This window comes from Anas platyrhynchos, chromosome 14, assembly GCF_047663525.1.
Source record: "Anas platyrhynchos isolate ZD024472 breed Pekin duck chromosome 14, IASCAAS_PekinDuck_T2T, whole genome shotgun sequence".
Taxonomy (NCBI): domain Eukaryota; kingdom Metazoa; phylum Chordata; class Aves; order Anseriformes; family Anatidae; genus Anas; species Anas platyrhynchos.
In genome coordinates, this window is record NC_092600.1 from 2,413,983 (window position 1) to 2,436,819 (window position 22,837).

The 22,837-nt window shown below is 45.0% G+C and overlaps 1 protein-coding gene across 4 annotated transcripts in view; it reads right to left on the minus strand.

Moving 5' to 3' along the window:
• Positions 1-22,837, minus strand: part of FSTL4 (follistatin like 4) — a 207,954-nt gene that overhangs the window by 119,645 nt on the left and 65,472 nt on the right. For all 4 annotated transcript variants that reach the window (XM_072023219.1, XM_027468512.3, XM_027468511.3 and 1 more), the window contains exon 4: positions 20,095-20,343. In XM_072023219.1, coding sequence (XP_071879320.1) covers positions 20,095-20,343 — 249 coding nt within the window. The remainder of the gene's footprint in view (positions 1-20,094; positions 20,344-22,837) is intronic.

Genomic DNA, 22,837 nt, shown 5'->3' on the forward strand with positions numbered 1-22,837 from the left:
TGTGCGTTTTGCAGAACCATTTTAAGAATATCACCTTCATCTCTCCCTCCTCCTCCCCCCACGTTTTGGGAGCACTCTCTGCACGCCCTGGTTCTCGCTGCTCTTTGGCATTTTCCCATGACATAGAAGGCTTTGGTGGAATCAGAAACATCACGAGGGTGACATTTGGAAATCTGTTGCTGCCAGACATGGTCAGCCTGGTGGTTTCCCTGTGGCCGAGTTTTCTGGTCCTGCAGAATTCATCAGGGCACCTGCAGCCCGGAGTTACCTTTCTGTCCGGGTTCACCTAACAAACCACAGCCAGCCCAACTTCCCCAGGTACAGGTCCAGCACCAAGAGGCACAACTATTTCTGGGCCCCCTTCAACCTGAAATACTGTGAGACTCACAAACACACTGAGATATGTCTTAGCAGTATTCTTTTTGGAGCCAATGAATAAAAGCCGTGTCTTAAATCCAGCTAAATAAAATCAAGAACGTTAAAAAAAAAAGTGATAATGGTTTGGATGCTGATAAGAAGACCACAGCGGAGACCAATGATGGTGATGATCCTGCTGAGAAAGGCAGAATCCTCTGCTGCCAGCCTGGCCCCACACATCGTAACCACTTTGAGAGTGGCTGGGGAGAGGCACGAAGCTGAGATGCCCAAAGCAGAGCTGCCCAAAGCAGGGAGATGCCCAAAGCAGAGCTGCCCCTCCAGCCTGCCCAACCTGGACCCACCACGCTGCAGGCACTGCGAGCTGGCTCTCCAGTCCTGTCACTTCTGGGTTACCATATTTCAAAGACAGACGACAAAACTGAAGTAAAATGGCCTGCATGCACTGCCCACAAATATAACTGCCTTTAACTTAAAGACGTGGTTTGTATCGATTCCGCAGCAACTTTCTCCCTGACATTACCAGGAGCTCTGCACGCCCGTCTCACGGGGACCAGAGGATCATCTGTGCCCTTTTCATTTGGATAGGTCTTTATTCAATTAGACCTACGAGCCTGGGAACAACCTTTTTCATTTGGTAATACGCCGAAAACAGAATATTTGATCTGACGTAGATGTTGAATAGAGCAGAGCAGCAGGTAGGAATTACATCTTAATTGCAGCATCTCTTAGATGCGCTGCAAGACAAATCTTTGCTACTAAAAGGTTTATTTTCGTTGGCTGTCTTGAGAGGACTCATTATAAGTGATCACCAGATGTCACCAATTCTACATAAACATGCAACAGAAAAGAAACATTTTTCCAGCAAATAAAAACAACCTACAACCATCAGCTGTAGTGCAGCAAGAGATGTAAATATAAATACATAAATATAACTGCACCATTCCTCGGGTTTCCCAGTTGCAGTAGAGCTTCCCTGTCTCTGTGATTTATCCAAAACCCCACCCACTGAAATATGAATGATGTACTCTGTGTCAGCACTAATGACAAGGATTTATGAATAGAAACCATATTTCAGCCCAGCCTCCGGGAAGACCAACAGCTGGGCAGCACAAACCAGAGCTGGATGTCAGCACACGGCTCCAGCCCCTGGCAGCCAAAGCCAAGCCTCCGGCCGCTGGAACGGGGCCAAACGCCTTCAGCCCTCTTTAAAGAAAATGTCTAAGAGCAGGGTCAAGAAATGATGGCGAACAAGCTTGTGACACAGAGCTGTGTGTTTTACCAGGGGGATGCCCTGGGATGAAGGTATGTCAGGCCGGTGCAAGCTAAAGGCAATGCTTTCTGCCCTGCAAACTCTCCCACGTGTGCTCAACTCTGCAGCCCTGGTGAGATCTGCGGCTCTCACATCACTGGAGGCTGAACTCCTCTCTGCCAGGCTGAAGACCGGGGGGCATCTGCTATTGCTAATTTTCACAGAGAAATTCAATCAAAGAGACTTTCTAAGGTAAACGATACACTGAAGTTGCCATAACGCCTTCCACGTTTTCCGTAGCATCTCTCTCAGATCAAATTTGGTCACTTTGCTTTCATTATTAACCCAGAGAAGCGTTTGAATGACTGCCATCCAGAAGGTATCGGGACACATCTCGCTCATCCTTCGCACGCAGGGACGCGATCTGGTGCTCCGAGCATCGGATCTGCTTCCACCTCTGGGCTGCTTTGGAAGAAAAATATTCTGCGCACAGCCTGGGCATTGCTGCTTGCAGATCTGTCAGTTATATTTATTTTGCAAGCAGTTTAAGACGTGACGTGAACGGAATTGTTGGGAAGATTTTACTACAAGCGATCGGTGCTGTAAGAAGCACCCAGCACCTCTGCCTTCCTCACCGCCCCTGGTCAGGCTCCCAGTGCCCACAGTGAGAACCCCAACCACCACCGGGATCCCCAGGGGTGTTGTTCCAACACTTGGCACCTTGCCCCTTGGGCATGCCTACACTGCCCATTGGAAGGGTAAAAGATATGCCAGTTTGGGCTGAGAAAGTATTAATGCATCTGCAAAGGTCTGGGAATTGCCATTAGGACCATCAGTGTATTTGAGAACTGCCTTGTGACCAACCTCCTCCCAAATAATTACATTTTAAAGGAGGTTAACTTGGAGTATGCCTATATAACCATCTGGCAAAGTGTTGTTATCCCGAGGCTTACAGGGATATCAGGAATTACGACCGCCCCACCTGAGCTCATGATGCCGAGCACACCGCAGGGGCCGTGCCGCAGCCCGAGCATCACCGCCAGCCTCAGCTCTGCTCCTACCCCGGCACAGGGAAACGCACGGCAAATTGTTTTAGCTTAGCCTCTGACCCACGGATGATATTTTTTGGTAACAACTGGTTCTCAGAAGAATGAGGAAAAAAAATGCTTTCAGCTGGGGGATATGAGCAATTAAAGCGGAATCCATTAAAATGACAAGGCGTTAGATGGAGTGCGCGACCTCGTAAAGTTACGTTGTATTAAGAATATATTTGGCTATTTCTGCACGGGAGCCCGGTCTGAAGATAAAGATTTATCTATTTAATATTAAGGGATTTCTGCAGACACAATGGTTAAAAGCAGCTACTTAAAAATGTAAATTTGAGTACAAGATCCAAACATGCTCTACACAAATGCACATATTTGCATTTCATTCTCTACGTTATATTTACATCCACTTTTTCATGTACTTATTGCAGTGCAATTTGTGAAAGCCTCGACAATTAAGGCTTAATCCAACCATAATAAAATGCAATAGCATTTATATAAAAAGCAAAAATTAAATCCCGACTTCAACAGAAGTCGTATTAGGCCCCCAAAGCCTAAGCACAATGAAAAATCGGCATCATTACAGCACATAAAAACATATTTATTCACATCGTCTCACTCCCCTCTTCCTCCGTGGTATGTTTAAAATTCACAATCACAACCAGCACCTGTGATTCCTACAAGGGTTATATATAAAATGTTGGGTGCTATCCATTTATGTGAGCAGTAGATGATAGGCATAGACAAGCCAGCACTGCTCCGCACAGCACCGCTCCGATGGATTTTGCTGCAGTGAGCCTGGCAAGGAGCTTTGCTTGCAGCCAAGTCTTCAACTATTCCTTAAATCACAGACTGGATTTCCTTTTGCTCAGGAGTCCACACAGCTCTATTGTTAAGCTTCCTCAGGAGAAGTTAAAAAAAAGCACAGACCAAAACATGAGTGTCTTGAGTTTAAGAAAAAAGGAAAGGAAAAAAAAACAAAAAACTATCTTAACTTGCAGAAAGCATCCTGCTGGCTGCACGCTGTGCTTTCTAAGACTCACCAGAAGTTGTATCAGACAGCCTCTGCTCCTCCAAAGCCATTTCATGGCCCATTCCTGTCTGCTGAGCTGGTACGCAAAGAGACAGGCACTCACTCTGCCCTTCGCCATCTCTGCAAGCTCCAACAACACAACCGAGTCCCCTCTTGCATTAATGAAACAACTTGAGGCTGTGCTAATTACAACCGGGTGGGACCATTTCTCTGGGGATGGCAGCTTCGCAGGCAAAAATGCCTGGGGTAAAGTGGAAATGATGCTCCACATCAGCTGCTCCTTCTGGTCTGTGAAGTGACGCCTGTATAATGTTTCTGGAAGTCATCGGGATGTACAAGCAGACCCTGCAGGACCGACGTGCAGCTGCACATAACTCACCTTGCACACCTTGTCTGCACTGCCATGCTTTCCGACCTGAAAAGTTTGTGAGAGTAGGCGCGAGGTTACAGTGCTTAAGGATGTCCCCAGCAGATGGTGGAAATTTGGGAAAACCGCCAGGATTTTGTTTTCGAAAGCTGGAGACTAAAGCTTCCGAAAATAGCTATTAGCATCTTAATTCGCAACTGTTGCATAAAGGACTTACACAAAAGGTACATAAAAGGCGGCTGTTCAAGCAAGCAAGCTTTTTAACTCATGAAGGAAAGCGTTTGCTCTTTGAGATAATAAATGAGACGTTTTGAGCAGCAAGTTTTGCAGGGTTAAGTTGCAGCGAGCACTGCTGCTTTCAGATATTTCTCCAGCGTCATAAAAGGAGCCTGCCCACCTCTCCCCCTCCCCCAGCCCACAAAACAGGGAAATTTCACGTTTTGCCCCAAGCACAGCCTTCGTGCCAGAGGTGCCCTGAAGCTCCCACTCAGCTGGGGATGTCAGAGCTCCTCCAGCAATGAGCAAGACGCCGAGAACTGACCAGCAGCAAGACAGGCAGAGAAACGTGGGGATGGGGAAAAGCGGGCGAGGAGGGAGCAGGGAAAGCACGAGGTTTGCATAGTGAGCAGCACTCGCAGCATCCCACCTGCCTGCCAAGCTGCTCAATACTTGCCACCTGGCCACTTACGTAAAGCTCTTCCAGCTTTCCAACAGCTTGAGAATGAGGCTGGAAGGCCCAGCTCTAAATCAGCGCTCACACCGACATGCCATATGCTGGCCTGCTCTTAGGTAGCCACCAGAAGTGTTAACAGAGATTATTTAAAAATGATTATGGTTTATTCACGCTGAGAATCCCTTCTTGCACCAAGCCTCAAAGCACGTATGCAAAATTTTTTTTTTTTTATAAACTCCATTTTTTTCCACAAATTCTCAGTTTTCTGTTATGCTCGTTAAATACCTTGATTTTTATTTTGTTTTAGAATGACAGGCTTGATTACTGAGGCATTAATATACAGTGATGTTTTGAGGGGGAAATTACTTCAGGAAAATAAAATTAGAAGGCATGAGTTACTCTCCTTCATAAAATTTTTCATTTTTTTATAGCTTGAAAGGGATTTAATACTTTATTGAAATTCTGAACATCAGTACTTCACCTGAACAGTCTCCCAGCAGTAAATTCCCCTAAATGTTCCCCATTTAGTTAAGGATTAAAACCTTCTCTTGCAGCAATAAGTAACTACAGCTCGCCGATGAAGACCCTGTATCAGCTCTTATCGATCTGTGCTGGACTTCTTTAATAATTTGTATGCTAATGTACAGCACTCAGAGAGTTCAGCGTTTTCATTAAAAAATTATTAAAAAGTGAGGAAGACAATCTGGAAAGATAGACTGAGCAGCTCCAAAAAAAGCCAAGATGCAATCCCCAGCAGTAAAAGGAGGCAGAGGAGACTTACGGAGGTGGCTGAGGACCTGGGACAAGGATGTCCCACATGGGGAGCATCTCCTTCCAGACTGCCCCAGGACACACAGCAGGGAGACGTGGGAAGAAATCAGAGATGGAGCTCTGGGACACATCAACAGAGACAGCACAGCCTTCTTGGAGGGAGTTTTGTCACATGAATGCAGGAGAGTCTGCCAAACACGAAGACGAGCAGTGCTGGCAGAGGTCTGCAGCAAGGAGCAGCTTTCCCTAGGGTAAAGAGGGACAAGGACACGTTCCTGCCGTGCACAGCGGGACCTCACCTGGCTCATCCTTGTACCCTGCACTGTAGGGCAACAGTATGTGAAAGTGTTAGAGGGAAGCTGAAACTCTTTTTTTTCTTCTTGTTATTACTGCAGATTTAATCACATATTGCTGAACTTTGTAATATCTGAAGCCATAAAACTTATTGAAGAGAGTTCAGCTGAAGGACTATAAATACCTAAATTAATTTTTCATACTCAGAAGATACCCAGACAAGCTTCATAATCCAAGAATTCCCTATTCGAGAGCTCTCTGTGGACTTTTTTTCCTACCCCCTGCACGGTAATATTAACACCCAGATGCGTGCAGTTAACTGCCTGTGCCCCATGGGAGGCTGCAGGTGCAACCACAGCTGCTCCTGGCACACCACCGGGGGGGCTGCTGCTCTCTGTCCCCCTCCCTTCCTCCAGCTTGCCCCACACTGGACATCCCTGCCTGGCAGCTGCTGGGATGGGACACTGCTTGCTCTGAGGAAGCCACAGGACGGGGTGTGGGGACACTGTGCTGCTGGGACCACGCTGTTTGGTAGCAGTTTGCTCAAAGACCTGAGGCTCACAAGCCTCCTCTGCGACATCCCTCATGCCGGCCTCCAAAAATCCTTGACTCACCATCCCCTGTTTCATGTAGATTTTCTGTGGGATCAGCAAAACTCCTCCTGTGGGTGGTTCAAGGTCTTTCTAAAACCCAGAATAACTCTGAAGGGTGACTCCGTGCTGGGGTGGAAACCTCTTTCCCTTGCAGACCACGAAGCCAACAGAAAGATCCTTTTGCAGAAAAGGACTCGTGAGTGTGATGGGAAAGAGGACTACTGGGAGCCCACGAGGAGCCACGGGTTTTGCCCATGACTGCTGAGAAGAGCCCTTGAACAGAAAAACATAAATCACCCTTTAAAGGAAGAGAAAGAAAAAAAAAAAAAAAAGCATGTCAATTCTCCTCTCTGTTTAACACCAACAAAATCTATTTTTCCATTTATCCGCACCTTTTGTTGTATTGATCAGCAGCACAAAGTGAAGACGGTGGCAAAGTGTCTTTATGGAGTATGGGTGCAGAGAGGTACAACGCGGTGTCACCGCGTTGGCAAAAGCCTGTGCAGGTCCCCTGTCACTCTCACCACTCCCCAGTGCTGTAAAGTTTTAGGGACACTTCATGGTACTATCAAACCCAAAAAGGGATTTCAGTTTCTACTGGTTACAGCTGCCACATTCCCAGGTACAGTTTCTCACGTTGATTATAAACAATTTTCATTATTGAGCTCGTGTTTTCCTGACCAAAGATAACTGCAAGCTGCCAGCAGAAATATAATTGCAATAAACCACTGGCTAATATCTTACTTAGGTGCGTTTTGTTACGGAGCATTCAGGGTGTTTTTCCTCTTACTGTAACAAATATCAAACCAAATGCAATAATAAAAGCAAAATTAAGACCAGCATTTTCTGAAGTACTCAGGTGTTTCTTCTCTCCACATTATTTACCATTGATCTCAGAGTAGAAGATCTGAGTCAATGTTAAGTGCTTTTTAAAACCTTTAAATGTCAAAGATTAATGCAGGTGCTAACAGGTACCTCAGAAATATGCATAACTTCATATGGCAAGCCCTGCCTTTACGTGCTATAAAAACTATTTCACATAAAACTCTTTCTTGCTTGCTCAATATCTGAAATATCTCAACAGGGATAAAGCTCACGATGGCTCCGCTTTAGACAATACCTACTCACTCAATATCTAATTCAGCCTAAGTTGGAACATTATTTCTACAACAGTTTAAAGTATTTTCTTCGACACGCTAAGCTAGATGTTTTTTGTCTTCTTCAGAGCAATATTTATTTTTAGATTTTCCAACGCTTATCATTCAGAAGTCACAACAATCTACAAACGTTATCCAAAAAAGAAAAAACAAAACATACAAGTATATATTAAAAAAAAAAAAAAAGGAGAGAAACTTTATGCTCCCAGATCAAAACATTTCTTGAAGCATTTTGGCAGATGCAGCTTTAGGCTGCTTTGTGATCAAATGAACATTATGAGATGAAGTTAACAAAATGTCAGTAAATAGGTTAAAGATCTATCTGGAGATACAGTAATTCCACCTGATTACTTGGAAATGTCAGAGGTCTTCCCGCTCCTTGTGAGGGATGATGGCTTTTTCTGGAGTCATTCTTAGGAGTATGGAGAGAAGACTTGGGGGTTCCAGGCAGCTGGGTTTTCTCTCGGACATGCACTTTTGGCATAACTCTTAGTATTTTAGGTACGTTATTGTCAGGAAAAGTAAGTTATTCTACTCCATTCCTAGAGCTTTGCTTACCAAAGATAAGACAGCACAGATCAGATGCCATTACAAACTCACTCCAGTCTCATGACCCTACCAGCATCAAACAGGGCAAGGAGTACTTCTTAAACACTTCTTCAATTCTTGATCTGTTTTGAAGCCTCCAAAACAAAGGAGAGTGCAAGAAAGCGTAAAGGAGACAAATGTGACCTCTGCTGATCCAGAGCATGTGCTCTGCAGCAGGACTGAAAGGAAGAAAAACCTGAGCCGTGTGCCTGTTTATGTAACATGAGGAAAAACACCTTCACCCAACGCAAAAAAAAAATTGCTGTCAATCTAAGAAAGTGCCAAAAGTTAACAGGAGCTACCCAAACTCCCACCAGGCCAGGAGGAGGCTGCAGCAGCGTTGCCCCTGCGAATGGAAAGGAAGCTGTTCAGTTTGGCTTTACCAGAGCCCAAGGAACTGGCTGTAACTGATGAGCCCCAAGCTGCCACCTGTCCACCTTCCTAAAGTGATCTCAAGGAACCTGCGCTCCGATTTGCACCGACTCATTATGTAAAATAAAACCTCACTGAAAGCCAGTGTGGGGCCACAAAATGCCTGCAATTATCTCTCAGTTCTGTTCCAGCACGAGTGCAGCAAAATCTCCTGGGTTCGGAGGAGCTGGGATTTTTGTCTTTAATAGTGCTTTACTTCCTCGACACCGCACTGCTTCAGCAAGATTTTCTGCAGCTCTGTTCGGCTCTAACAAGCTCTTTTACCATTAAAACAAAACAAAATGTGTCTGGGAGTACTAAACTTGTTCCACAAGGCCCTGTTTTACTGTTTTACGCCAGGAGTGACAACGCCAAATTACGAGCCCAAGACAGATGTGTCCAGATGTGCTGGGTACGGAGCTCCGGCCTGGCGCTACCTGAGGCCTTGCTGCCATTAGTGCAAATTTCTTCATTCTTATGAATAATTTCCTCAGGAAACCAGTCACACCTCCCACAAGCAGGGTGAGGGATGAATTTTTATGAAAACCATGGTGTGGAATAAATGGGAAAGTAATGGGAAGTCAGGGACGGAGAGGTGCCAGGCTGTGACCGTGGGCCCTCACCACAGGCCCGGTTGGGCTGTGTCTCCATGCAAGGCTCCAGCTCCCTGCGGTGAAGCAAAGATCTCTTATTACTTCTAAATCTTTCCCTCACTAAATCCTGAGCACAGCTCTGATCCAAAAAACCCGACAAACTATCAGATGTTCCTGCAGGCCCACAGGTTGACTTGCTTTGTGCAGCCAGCTCCCCTGCAAGGCACCCAGGTGCTGTGCCGAGGGACCACTACAGGCAGCTGGTGCTGCTGTCTGTCAGTCTTTAGTAAACTTTACTCATGGGCAGGCTCTGGGAATCACATTTCCTAACGAGACTTGCTTTAATTGGCTATGCTGGTCCTCCCAGCGGAGCACCAAGACAGGGCTTCCGCAGCAAGGAACTGCACAAACCGAGTTAAACCCCACTTTGTGCAGATAGGCAGCAACGTTTGCTTAGTGCCAACGCTCCTGTTAGTAAACCAATTTGCTAAAATATTCATGAATAGCAAACTAAAGAGCCACGGATACAGCCAAAGTACTTCCATATAACAAATAAAATATTCGCCGCAAATGTTTTTGTGGTATTTACTCTAGATTTACTGGGGGAAATCAACAAAACCGTAAGATAGCCAAAAACCTCTGTGGAGGGAGCTGCTGTGCCAGGCTGGTAAAGAGGCAATGATGCTGCTAAGGCAAAGCGTTGTCCCAGCTCTAACAGCAAAGCAAAAGCTCTGTGTATGGTTTGGATGTGCTCAGGTTCCTTCCCTCGAGCCTTTCTGAGCAGGGTAAATAAATAAAGTCCTGCTAACACCTCAGTTAGTCCTCTGAAGTCATTTCAAAAATAAAATTCCTCACGTTATTCCTGGCCGACAGCTGCATTCGCTAATTCTCCTCACCTGGATTGCCAGTGGGGCAGAAGCAAAGCGGGCAGGCAGGAAACAGGAAAACTCTGAGCCAGACCCTGAAACAAGACTGCAGTCATTGTGGGAAGAGAGAAAACACCACACTTTTACAGGGTGAACCTCTTGGAAGTGAACCTTTGTTTAGCTCATCAGGCTATTCTGAGTGAAAGCAACCCTCAGTGGAAAGGAAAACATGGAGCTTCATTTTGTTTGGACTCTTCATGCCAATAGGCTTTCTGCTATGAAGGTTACATTTAAGTACAAGTGAGAGCGAGCAAGTTTCTTGCTCCACATTGTACAGTTCTTCCTCCCACCTCTGAAATTTTAACTGAAAGAGGAAAAAAAAGAATAAGCTGTGTTTCTCTCCATCTCACGCTTTTATTACAGCACGGATTTTTTTGTTCAGCAAGCCTGTTACAAGACAAGGATGCTGCAAGTGCTTTTGCAAAACTGCAGTATTCTCTTTCTTGTCCAAAACCTCCACATGGAGCAACATTTTGGGCAAGTACAGCAGCTTCAATCCTGGGTTTAGACCTGCTGCTCTGAGCACCATGGACAGTGCAACTCCACCCTTACAGACATCGTGGACCGCAGCCACATCTCTGCTGGCTGGTACTCGTTGCATCCCCACTCAAGGAACAGCGATTCAGTAGCCTCCGGCAGCCCATGCCTCTCCTTCATCTCTGCAAACATATCAGAAAAACTGCACACACCTTAAAATTTTTAAGGGATTCTTAGAGAGATTGGGATGATTTAACAAGAGCTCCGATAGTCACTTCCATGACCTTGAGAAAGTTACTGATTCTCTTCTGGACCACAATTCCTTCTCTATAACATGAGGATTACTATTTTCCTGGCACCCAGGGCTGTTGCAAGGTCTGATTCACTAATCTTTGTCAAGCATTCTGACTCAGGTTGTTTTTTTCCCCAAAAAAATCAGGAAAAAAAAGCTCCTCCTCAAAGAGTCACTAGCAAAGTCCGAATCTGCAGACCATTAGCTCAGCACGTCGAGTTTTAGTATCCACAGGAACAGGTCCTTTTCCCAACGAGGAGGGAAGGCAGACAACCTTACCACCAGCACCTTGTGTGCCTCCTACTCAAATGCTGTTTCGCTACAATATGCAAAAAAGCAGCCTGAGAATTACAAAGGGCTTTATCGGTGCCTCCTGCTGCGCAGCTCCAGCAGGGTGCTCACTTGAAGTAGCATTGCTCTGACTTCACGACACCTCCTGTAGGATTCCTCCCTCTCAAGCATATTAGCAAAAAGTGTTTGTTAAATCACGGAGCTGAGACAGGAAGGGGAGTGAACTCCGACAGAAGCTGTATGGGTTTTTTCCTTGCAGTCACTTAATTGAATCCACGGCATCGGGTCTGTCAGGATCCCCCAGCATCTGAAATTCCAATTTGTTCCACAGATTTTTATATTGAGCACCCCGTAAAAATTTGCATTTGTGCTGAATACCTTTTAATCAACTACTCTGAAATGTCAGTCCTTTTTATCTTTAAAGCACTTCTAAATCTCCTCTCCTGAGTCTCCCCTAATTCTAAACTTCATTTTACATATTCATTTTCCTTGAGTCAGTTTCCAGCAGCCTTTATTGCAACCTAATCGTCTTAAGTTTGAACACTCATCTCTACCTTTTAATCTTTTCAGATTTCTTTTCAAAGTGATCTCTTGGTCTCTCTCTTTCTGTTAAGGCTTCACCTGGCCTCCATTTCAGCACAGAGCCTGGCCCAGAAGCGCACCAGCAGTGGCCTGGCCACTTCCACCACAATCCTCGGAGGGAACTTCAGCAACAGGAGAAACAAAACGAGCCAGAGCAATGACCAGGGCCCAGCAGAGTTTTATAGAATAAAAGTCCATTCCAGGGAGGACTCACACACACACACATCAGCCTTGCACTCCAATGATGCTCTACAGAAACACGACCTTTTTCAGGAATCGCTGCTCACTGCACCTCTGCCTCCAGATTAACATCAGTTTTCCATACAATGAACATGATCATTTACCTAGTGTTTTATCCCAGAAATAACATCTTAACACAAAAGCCAGCAAAATCATCCTACACCTCTTCCAAAGAAGCAGGACAACCAACCCGGCTGGCTGTGAGCATCTGTCAGGCTGTGCATTGTTCCTCTGTCAGCAGCAGTGAACTCTGCATGGTGTGTGCACCATCGTCAAGTGATTTACTTGTTTCACTAAGAGGAATAATTTAAAATCCACCTGCCACCACTTCGCTGAAAATTAATAGGTGCTTGTAACAACAATAGGTACACGAAGAAATCTCAGCAAGCCGTTTGATCAGAAATTCAACTGAACAAAACTTTAATCTAAATATCCCTTCTCTAGGAGAGGATTTGAGTAGGATTTCTGATGCAAAACCGAGTGTGGCCACAGAGCACCCAGAATTAGGTTTGATCCACACCTGCAGCACCACCCTGGTGATGAGCTGCCCTCCCTGCCAGCAACCCTTAGGAAATGCACTCTGAAGTCTGCAGCCAGACACAGCTCTGTTTTCTTAACATTTGACACAGGAGCAATTTTCCAAGTTACTGAGGAAGCAACATGGGAATCAAAACTGGAACTATAAGGGGAAAAAAAACGCTATTGCTGTAGTAGGGTTGGTGCAACAGGGATGGTCTAAGAGCTAAAACGTGCACAGGGTTTACAGGGAAAGGCAGTATCTTTTAATAGATTAACTTAACATTTGGGACAAAAGGCAGGTGAAATTCTGAGTGTACAACTTCTTCTCAGGAGCACAGGAGATTCAGCAATCCAGAGGCTCGGTAAACGCGTCACTTTTTAATCCTTTCTTCATCCTATCACGCCCCACTTTTCCAGCATTTCTTCATTTTCTCCCTACCCAGAAATGAGCAGTTCGGAAAATTGCCAATGGAATGGTGAGAGCTAATATTAAAGTTCAACAACAGCAAGAAAGCAAAGATTTTCTCTAATGTTTCCTACTCTTTAATATTTAACTGTGCTTTAAGCTCCCCAATTCATGGAAAATAGGTAACATTAACCTGGTTTGTAGAGAAGAAAACTGAGGTGGACACAGTCCAGAATGCCATCATACCACTAGAAGCATGCAATAGATACAAACAATAGAGAAGGACAGGTAAAAATGAAGGAAACATCCCCAAAACATCCCCTGACGTACTGAGGGTTTCAGTTGGCAGTGCAGAAGTTGACACAGGACTCCAATGGGTAAGTGCAAGCCACATCCCTGGGTCTCCTCCCACATCCTTTACTTGGATTCTCCATCCTCTTCCTCCCTTGCTTTCATTTCCCATCTCAACTGCTAAGACTATGCAGAGATCAAGAGTCTTTTAAAATGAAAATGTCTGGAAAATCTTAAAAAGGCTTTAACATCCTCCTACAACATTAGTGTTACCAAAGCCAGGAGCAAGCCGCCTCGTGTTCGCATCCTCACATCAATCAATACAACTTCCACGAGTTACCCCAAAGATGGATGCGGTCTGTTTGTAAGGAATTAAGCTGTCAATCACATTTAGAAGGATTCAACCTGACAAGCCAGGTAAAATTGATCATTCCTCAAAAGTCTCGGTGGAGAGAGCTGAAAAAGCAGCATGGGAATAACAAGAAATCCTTTTGGTATATGGAATTCTGAAGTATTCAGGGCATTAAGAACTGTATCAGCTCTAGTGAGAGCAAACACCTCTACTACATATAGCACTTACCTTTCTTTACAACACGTTAAACCCCAAATATGTTGGCATTGGGTGCTGAAAAGCTCATTGCAGGCCGGTCCTGCACGTTGGAGACCCCGGCCTCCCACCGGAGGCATTCATTTTACACCTCCCAGTGGCTCTACATCCACCTTGCTGCCACCAAACCAGCCTGTCAGCAGCGCTGCGGGTTTAAATCGGCAAATATTAATTGTCAGCTGGGAAATCTGCCATGAGTTCCCCCAGACTTTTCCAGCTGGAAAGCCACAGAGCACTAAACGGTGCAGACTTCTCCGCGGCCCGCAGCCCTGCCTGCAATCCTGCTTGTCTGCTTTACAACCACTAAACAAGAAAAAACATTCAACACCTTCTCCGAGATGTTTTGAAATGCTATTTTCTCGAACAAATTACTTCGGCAAGTAACAAAGCACAGAACAAACACATGGACAATAAATAAAGCACCAAAGAAATGAAGCACCAGCACCCGAGGCTGGATTCAGAACTCCTGGAGCTTGCTGCGCTCATTCTTTGCATGAGGTATCAGCCTGTTTTTTTTCCCCCCCTCCAAGTTTGTAATTACCTGTTTTTTTTAAAAAAAAAAAACATCTAAGTACTGAAAGTTTTCTGTCAACATGCAGAAGATGATTGTTTTCTATAATTGGAAAAAAAAAAAAAACAACTTTTTGAGAATCGGAGGAAAGACATAGGAGAAGTTGGAAGTGAAAGATGCCACGAGCACAACGTAACCGTATGGCTGTGGGATAATCCAGGCTGGAAGGGGCCTCGACTCCAAGCCCTTCAGGGCCACCTCCTGCTCTGGCAGGCTCTGACGGAGGTCACACAGCCTCCTGGGGCCACCCGTATCTCTGTCTTTGAGGAAAACCCTCTCCACACACCCAGGCTGAACCTCCCCTCTCAGCCTGTATTTGTGTCCACTCCCCGTGCACACCTGCGCACAGCCTGGCTCTGTCCTCTCTGCTATGTGAGCATAAATATCAGGGGAGAATGATGCACTTGCAGTGAGTGTACACACCTGCACACACGTGCACAAGCATGCAGATGTAGGCACACACACCCTGGAAGGATATGTCCAGGCTTTGTGGTATGAAATGTTCCCGTGAGCAGCCACAAAAAGCTCCCAGCCGGCAGCGTGACTGCATGCTAACAGAGGGAAGGCAGCCAGCTGGTTTTCCACGCTGGTTTCTTTCAATTTTCCACCCCAAATCTCTACAAAAATATGATTTATTATGGGCCGTAAGCTGACCTAGTGTGAGAAGGAAAATTACCAATATTTGCCTAAAGAAAAAAGGTATGTGTTTTAAATAATAGGGCTCCAAATTATTGAAAAAATTACTACTGACATTCTGGGAGAGCTAGGAGGAAAAAAGAACAGGACCAGAATACCAGAGCACAGATGTGATTTTCTAATGCCGCATCTTTCCACATAAACCTCTGTCAGGTCTCATAAAATTAGAGATTTAGTAGAAGATGGACTGGACAAAAAATAAATAAAATGAATAAGGTAAGCGGCACAGGTACAGGGCATTTCCACGATGTAAAGTTCAGGAATTTGGTCAATTGCTCTGCACAGAAATCACGCCACAGCTCCAAACTAAATCTGAGCAGCTGCAGTACAAAGCCACGCGAAATCCCAGCCAGAAAAGTGGAGCTTTTTGTGAAAAACACAAAACACCTGGATAAAGAGAGTTTGTCAGAGCTGGAGAAAATACGGAACGGGCCTGGGCAATAATGCAGCTGCCCTTCCCCTATCAGGGGCTCGACTGACAGCAGGGCACTTCAGGACTGCTGTTCTAGAAGAAGATGGGGAGGAGGAAAAAAGAAAGAGAGGGGAGAAAAATACTACCAAAAAACCTACTACTAAACATCCTGAAAATGGAAAACATAGCACTAAACGGAGGTGTATTATTTTTTCTAGTGTATTTACACTGCTAGAGAAGTAAATTGTTCCTGTGTTTCTGGAGACAGAGAAGAGGGAAGAGAAGAAAATCTGTACTGAGTGGTGTGTGTGCAGCTATCGCTGGCCAAAAATAATGAGAGAAAAATGAGCGAAGAGACTGAGTGGGTGTAAAAAGTCAAAAGGAGAGGAAAATGAATAGAAGTGGAAATAAAGGAACTGCTGCTATAGAAAAGCGAAGTGTAGTCCAAATCACTGTGCTAAAATGATACAGCAGCATTATGCAAGGCATTTCAAATAGGAACATATCCAGGCCAACTGCTCATTTTGGACATCTGTGGGACAATTGTCACCACGAGCACAGATATCTTTCTGGCTGACAGTAACTGGAGTGCTCTCGGGGAAGAGGAACTTCTTTCTTCTCCTCTTCGGCAAAGAGGAAAAGATTTTTATCCTTCTGCATTTTGTTACCCAGTCAAAGTCTCCAAGCACTTAAACCAAACGACTACAGAAACTCCGAAAACAGTAAAAACATATTAAAAACAAACCAATAAAACACACAACAACAAGTATGAAGTAGAAGAGTCTCAAACAGAATCTTTTCCTACAGGAAAACCAAGCTATGTTTCATCCTGGTGAAGACAACCAGATCAAGGAGGGTTTCACCAGCTCTGTGTGGGAGTGACATTTCTCCTGAGACCTCTGGATGCAGGATTTCTGCTTTTCAATATTCTCCTTTGGGCTCCAAGCTCCTAAGGAAGGTTTTCTACCTATTTCTCCATTGTTTTGTTGACTGAGAAAAAGGGAGTGTGTTTGTATCTCCATTTTTCTTTTAACTACTGGGCAGCACCAGGCAGTTGTGCTGCACCAGAGGGTGCAGGATGAGGCCCGTGGAGATGGGGCCGGCTGGGACCATCCCAGCTCCGCCAGGTGCCTTTGTCACTGTACCCATCCACCAGCCCAGCCTCACCCAGCAGGGCCAGCTCCAGGTCTGCAAACCGAGCACTGCTGCCCTCCGAGATATCTGTCAAAGATCGGGGCAATCTGACCCATTTGCTGCCACCAACGGTGCCCACACACGGTCCACGCTCGCTGAACAGGTGAGTGGTTTTTCAGATTGGTCTCAAAACCACACGTATTTATGCCAAACAATGCTTTGGACACATATGACGACTATGCTCTTCACATATGTTGGATATGTTGAAAGACCCCAACGATCCTTTCCCAAATGACTGATCACAAACGAAACCAAGCTCTTTGCTCTCCTCTCTTCATTATCAGCTTACTGTGGGTAGACCTAGCTCGGTCACAAGGAGGGAATCGGGGTCATTTTGTCTCTGCTGTAGATAAATAAAGGCCGTCCACTTTGTCACCGATAACTGGGCAAACTGGCAGAGCACACGGATGCTATCCTACTTGGATACTTCAGGGCAAGGCTTTCAATCTTAATGGAAGAAGGCAGCTGGGACAATAAAACAGGAGGGAGCCCACTCATCAGCCTAATTACACTCAAATAATTAAACCATCTACTTGACAGAAAATGTTTAGAAAGCACGTGCCCACCGATATACACCCAAAGTCCAGGTGAAACAATACTTTTTGCACCTTTAAGATTTTTCTCCAGTTACAAAGTCTTACACCTTACGTTATACTTACAATGCTACTGTATAAATCTCTAGATTAATAGCTTAATATCAATTTCTGTATAAAAAAGAAAAAAAAATCATTCTTGATTTAGAAACAGGAGAGTAAAGTACAGTGAAACGAGAGGACACACAGAAGGTTACCTGGGAACCACATCAGAAACCAGAGCTGAAGCCAAATATTCCTCAGTCCCATTCTGCCTGATTATTCGCCCCTTAAACTCTTTTTTTCCCTACATTTTATCTCTACAGACAGCGGTGGAAAGTACTTTATTTACTCATGCAGGACGAGAAGAGAGTTCACTTCTTTCTTCCCTTCCATAAAGCTTTTATTTTGCTGAAAAGCAGATTTAGGCAGTGCCCCATTGCTAGAGTTTAAGGGTTACTTTAAAGTGGGACACGAACCCACTGCTTTCTGACATCATTTCATGGTGCGTTCAGGGAAGTATTCAAGCGTGACATTGTATCATTAGGTATAATACAGCCATTCCAGAGGCACTGATTACTGCAATGAGAACTCATTTTCTTTAACAGCGTATGTGATAAGGAATGAATAAAAACGCAGAAACATCACCGTAAAAAGGTAAGGCTACATACGGGAATGAAAAAACTGTCTGTACACCCCTTTTTGGGAGGCAGGGAAGGGAAACCTGTGGCACCACGTGGGATCTGGGGGGCTGGTGAGCAGCTGTGAGGTTAAGACTTGAATTTCCCCTCCCAGCCTCTCCAGGACATTTCCCGTGCTGCAGTCCCACCTCCTACTCAGGGACAAGGCAGCTCCCAGCAAGATCCATGCATGGACCCAACTCGATACCCAGAGGCCAGCAGCAGGAGCAAGGCACGAGCAACCTTTCTTGATGCTCCTTTTTAAAGCAAACCCAACACCAAAGCCCAACCTCTTCACCTGGACCTGCTCACATTCTGTCCCTGCAAACATGACTGTAAGTGATCCATCTCCACGACTAACATCATACCAGGTCTTCAAGGCACAAGAACAGTGATGTGCTTTTAGCTACAGAGGGTATCACACGAGGATATGTCAAAAAGGCTCTTTAAAAGGACCCCTGTGTCTTAAACAGGCTCCTCTAGCACCATGCACTTGCAAGCGTTAGTAAATGAGCGCCCGTGATGGATAGCTGTGCATACAGCCCAACTCCTCAGGGGCTGAAGTGCCCATTGAGCTGGAGATAAAGGAATTATTTTCATATTTGATCACGTAAATGTCACTGGAGATATTTGCAGCAACCCACTCTAATCTTCCTGTAGGTATATGGAGTTATATTTGACAATGGGTTTTCAAGATACACTCTAGTGAAGCCTTTGTAAGACCTCTCATTAGAAATAAAATAATTTAACGACTTCTTCCACTCCCTGGCATTATATCACACACTCCTGTTACTGCAGCCCCACTTGATTTGTGACAGGCTGGTACACAGCCTGCAGGAAATGAAAGGAAAAGACACGGGTCTCCATCCCAACAGTGATTTGGTGCAATGATGATAACGAAATTTCCTATCATACCCAACACACAGCTGACGATGTGTGCATCCTGCTGGTAACCAGAACTGCCTTGAACATCATCACAGCTGAGCCACCCTCACACCTGAATGCCCATCAGACTCAGGCCTCGCTGCACAAAAGGAGAGGCAATACAGGAATATGAGGCTTCCCCTGCCCAAGAAGCCCAAGTCCGTACCTCTCCTCCTGCACGTGGCCTCCAGGCACAGTCCTCACAACCACACTGCTTCCCACGATGGGCATCACAGAGCCAGAAAATCCAAAGCCAGGTTTGAATTTTTAGATAGGAACACCCAATTTATTCTTCGCAGAAGCCCATATTGCTGTGAGCTAAATCTCAGCAGTAAGCCAGTGAATTTGGCAGAGGAAAGGAATACCTATTTTTACCTATACACTACATACACATTTATGTGGCTATAAAGTTTATCCAAAGATTGCATAAGTTCTGGAAAAAATCTTGAAAAATAACAAGCATTTTGGAACAGCTGCACGATAAGCGTTGTTCTGGACACAGGCATTTAAACAATGAACTGGCTCGCTCCTTCTTCTCTCAGTAACACAACTCCAGCACCTTTATCATTTCTTTGCCTCGTTCTTCTGTTCTGATGGCACACTTTCCAGTTATCTTACTTTGTCTCAACAGCTTTTCTCCTTTGCCTGTGTCATTTGCCTAAGCAGGCTGAAATGCAATTTTCAGCTGTGGTGCCTTTTAGGAAATGCTGACCCATGGAGCTGATGGCTCCCAAAACATCCCCAGCATATCCACCTACTAAATTTGTTGTGAACCCCACTACTAGAGTTTGTAGAGCAGCTGGTGAACCGTACTGCTGAGCTAATTGAGACTGAGTTTCTGTATTCAGTTTTAGGAGAGAATTACTTTTTTTTTTCCTCATTTGCCCAACAAACTTTTTAAATACCACGTACTTTTTTCAGAATGTCTCCATCTTGTTCAGAGCCTTACCAAATGAATCAACTCATAAAAAGTTATTACACTGGAAGCTGTAAGCACTGAACAGCATAACTGCAGCGCACACAATACACGCAGTGCTGTTAATTATTTACTGGATCGCAGTTTGATTACAGTTTGGGTGATGACACCCAGAGACTTAAGAGCTGCATAAAACATGGTTATGTTCTACAGAGTCCCAGAATAAACCATCCTTTAAAAATTAATCTCTTAGAAATAAAGCATATTATTCAGCCATTTATCAGGATTATGGTAAGATGAGTGATGGGAGTTCTGCAGAAGTATTCATTTTTAATGCTGCCCTACCTTTGAAGAAACAGTCCTTGCTGTGGATAATGTAGATTTTCTTCCTCTGCAGACACGAGGCTCGATGCAGTTGACAGTGATTTTCATAAAACTTGCCATCAGATCCACACACGGGCATGTAGCTGGACTTGCAGTCTTCCACACACCTGCACTCGGGCTGCTTGGTGTCCTTGTTCACAACGCACTTGCTCCCCCGGCCGCAGTACTTCTTCTCGCATGATGCGTGCAGCCCATCCTCACCGTAAAGCACTGGCAAGAAGAGAAAAAGTCAGTGTTAGCACCATTTACCTAACAGACCATGTTCGTCTGCTGTGGTGAGTGGAACAACAATTCCAAGAGCAGGAGCTAAAAGGTTTCCAAGGCTAAAAGCACATCTCTTTGAACAGCAGCACAACGGCAATCTGGAGTGTCTTCACATCTCCCAGCCCTGAGTCATCAAAATATCAGCCATGTGCTGAAAGCGCTTTCCTGAAAAGTGGTGGACACAAGGCCACCTGTGCTTTCAGGCAGTAAGACAGACAGTTACAGAGAAATAGCCCCCAAGAAGCATGGAAAGCAAAAGAGCCCCCCAAGAAAGAGCATCACTGAAGTCAAGGGAATATTATAGGAAAACACTTCTCAACATAAAAGTGACCATCAATGTTTATCCCTACACTCTGAAAACTGACATATAAAGAGAGAATTTATTTTAAAAATGCATTGGATAAAATATTCTTAATATTTCTGTACTATCTGCTTTTTGATACAATTGAAAGGCTGATGGAAGGGCCCCGGCACTACAACATTTTCTGTTTCTGAAGTTTCCCCACTTAATGGCTTACAACAGAGCATCACCATAATTCAGACAGGCCAGGGTACTTCCAGACAAGCCACTGCTCAGAGAAATGATTCGCATTATACTCAGTGAAGAGAGTTTCAGGAAATTAGATGATTCTATGCTAATTGGAGCACACAAAGTTGGGAATTACAAAGGGATGCTGCAAAAGGCGTAATTAAAGCAGGAATAAACACTCAGTAGCACACAGCAGCCTCCGGCTGTGCCCACACCAGTGGCTCAGTCTGGACCAGCAAGGCAGTTGTGAAGCAAACCCACTGCCTGGATTTACCACTTGTAACTTTGGGGAGGTTTTGGTGCGTGCTGTGTGCCCTGTGCTTCACGGTGCTCCAGGCGTGCTGCAGCATCCAACACGACAAGTCCTGCAGAGACCACAGCGCCCTCCAAAACACAGCCAGTGCTCGTCCCTTCAAAAGTTCTTCAAGGAGCAGAACTCTTTAACCTAGGAGAACAGAGCAAATCTTACCAAGACCTCCCCATTACAGGTAACAGATGAGAGGAGCATCAGCACTACCTACCTACTTCAACCTCCTGGCCCATTTTTATTGTGCAAAATTCCCTGCTAGCAGCCACACAGTCCCTGTTTGCCCACCCACTTCATGCCACTATGAAATGTCCCAGTGCCGAATCCACTTTTCACCTACTAGCAACCAAGAGGTTAAAGCACGTTCATAAAGACGAGCAAAAGTCTCTACAAAACCCCATTTGTCTCAGTTCCCCTTAAGCCTGTGTTTTTATCACTGTAAATCTGAAAGGGGAAAAAAAATTCTGGTGTTGGAGGATTAACTATTTGACTCAATAACTCATTAAAATTCCTCCAACCTTGGCAAGCTGAGAAATATTGACTTTTCCTGACTCATAATAAACTAGAAGGTCAAAGCACCTCTGACAAGTGTAAAAAGTACAGTCCCTGGAAGGAGTATCTGAATATGCTTTATTTAATTTACTTATTGTTCCAGAGTTTCTGAAAACCATCCTGAAGAATACAAATGTTGTGACTTCGGGGAGCCCTCACTGCCAAGGTCAGCTGCACGCCCTGCCCCTGCTGAGATGAGAACAGCACGAGGGCCTGGGGCTTGAGGATGCTTCAGGTGAGAATCCTGATCCTCTGGGTGGTGGGACCTGCACCCATAGGTGCTTGGCTCATCCACCACACCACGTGCTTTGACACTGCCCTTGATGATACTTAAAATCAAGATTTAGGAGGTATTATTGCCTCTAGAAATGTAATTCAGATACAACTACAGCAAAGCCCTTCCTAAACTGTCCCAGTCACTAAAAATTGACCTCATGGACCCAGCACCAGCTGAGAACCACACCAAGCATCTCACCAAAGGTTTTCTCCCTCCTCGGTCACGGTAGCTGCATCCTGCCCAAGCAGCTACCCTGGGCACCAGCAGCAGCAAAATCCTCCTGGAGCCTCAAGCACTTTTTGTATTTTGATTTTTAATAAAAAAACTTAGTTACTGAAAACAAGCACTACTCCTACTGCAATGGAAATTTAATTTTTTTTTAATGATACATCAAAGGTTTGTTTAACCACCGGCTTCTCAAACAGACAAAATACTCTGCCTTTCCTATTACCGTCCTGGTTACTATGGAGAAGCCACAAAAAGCCTGCTTGCTTTTATGCCTCGCTCGTTTTGCTCACAGTTTGGTTTCTTCTGCGTTCCCAGATGGAGAACTCCTGTCTGAGCACCCGCGAGTCGGTGAGGGGAGCAAGGAGAAAACCCTGCAAAGAGCTGGAGCCGAAAGGTTTGCACATTCAGTAATCCTGATGGCCAAGCCCACTGAAATGGAAGCATGCCGCCCCTCGCTGCTTTCCTACCACGTTATGAGAAGTGACTGCTTTCCCCGCTCTTACAAGGATTATTAAAACCAGAAATGGGAAAGGTAATCAAGTGAAAC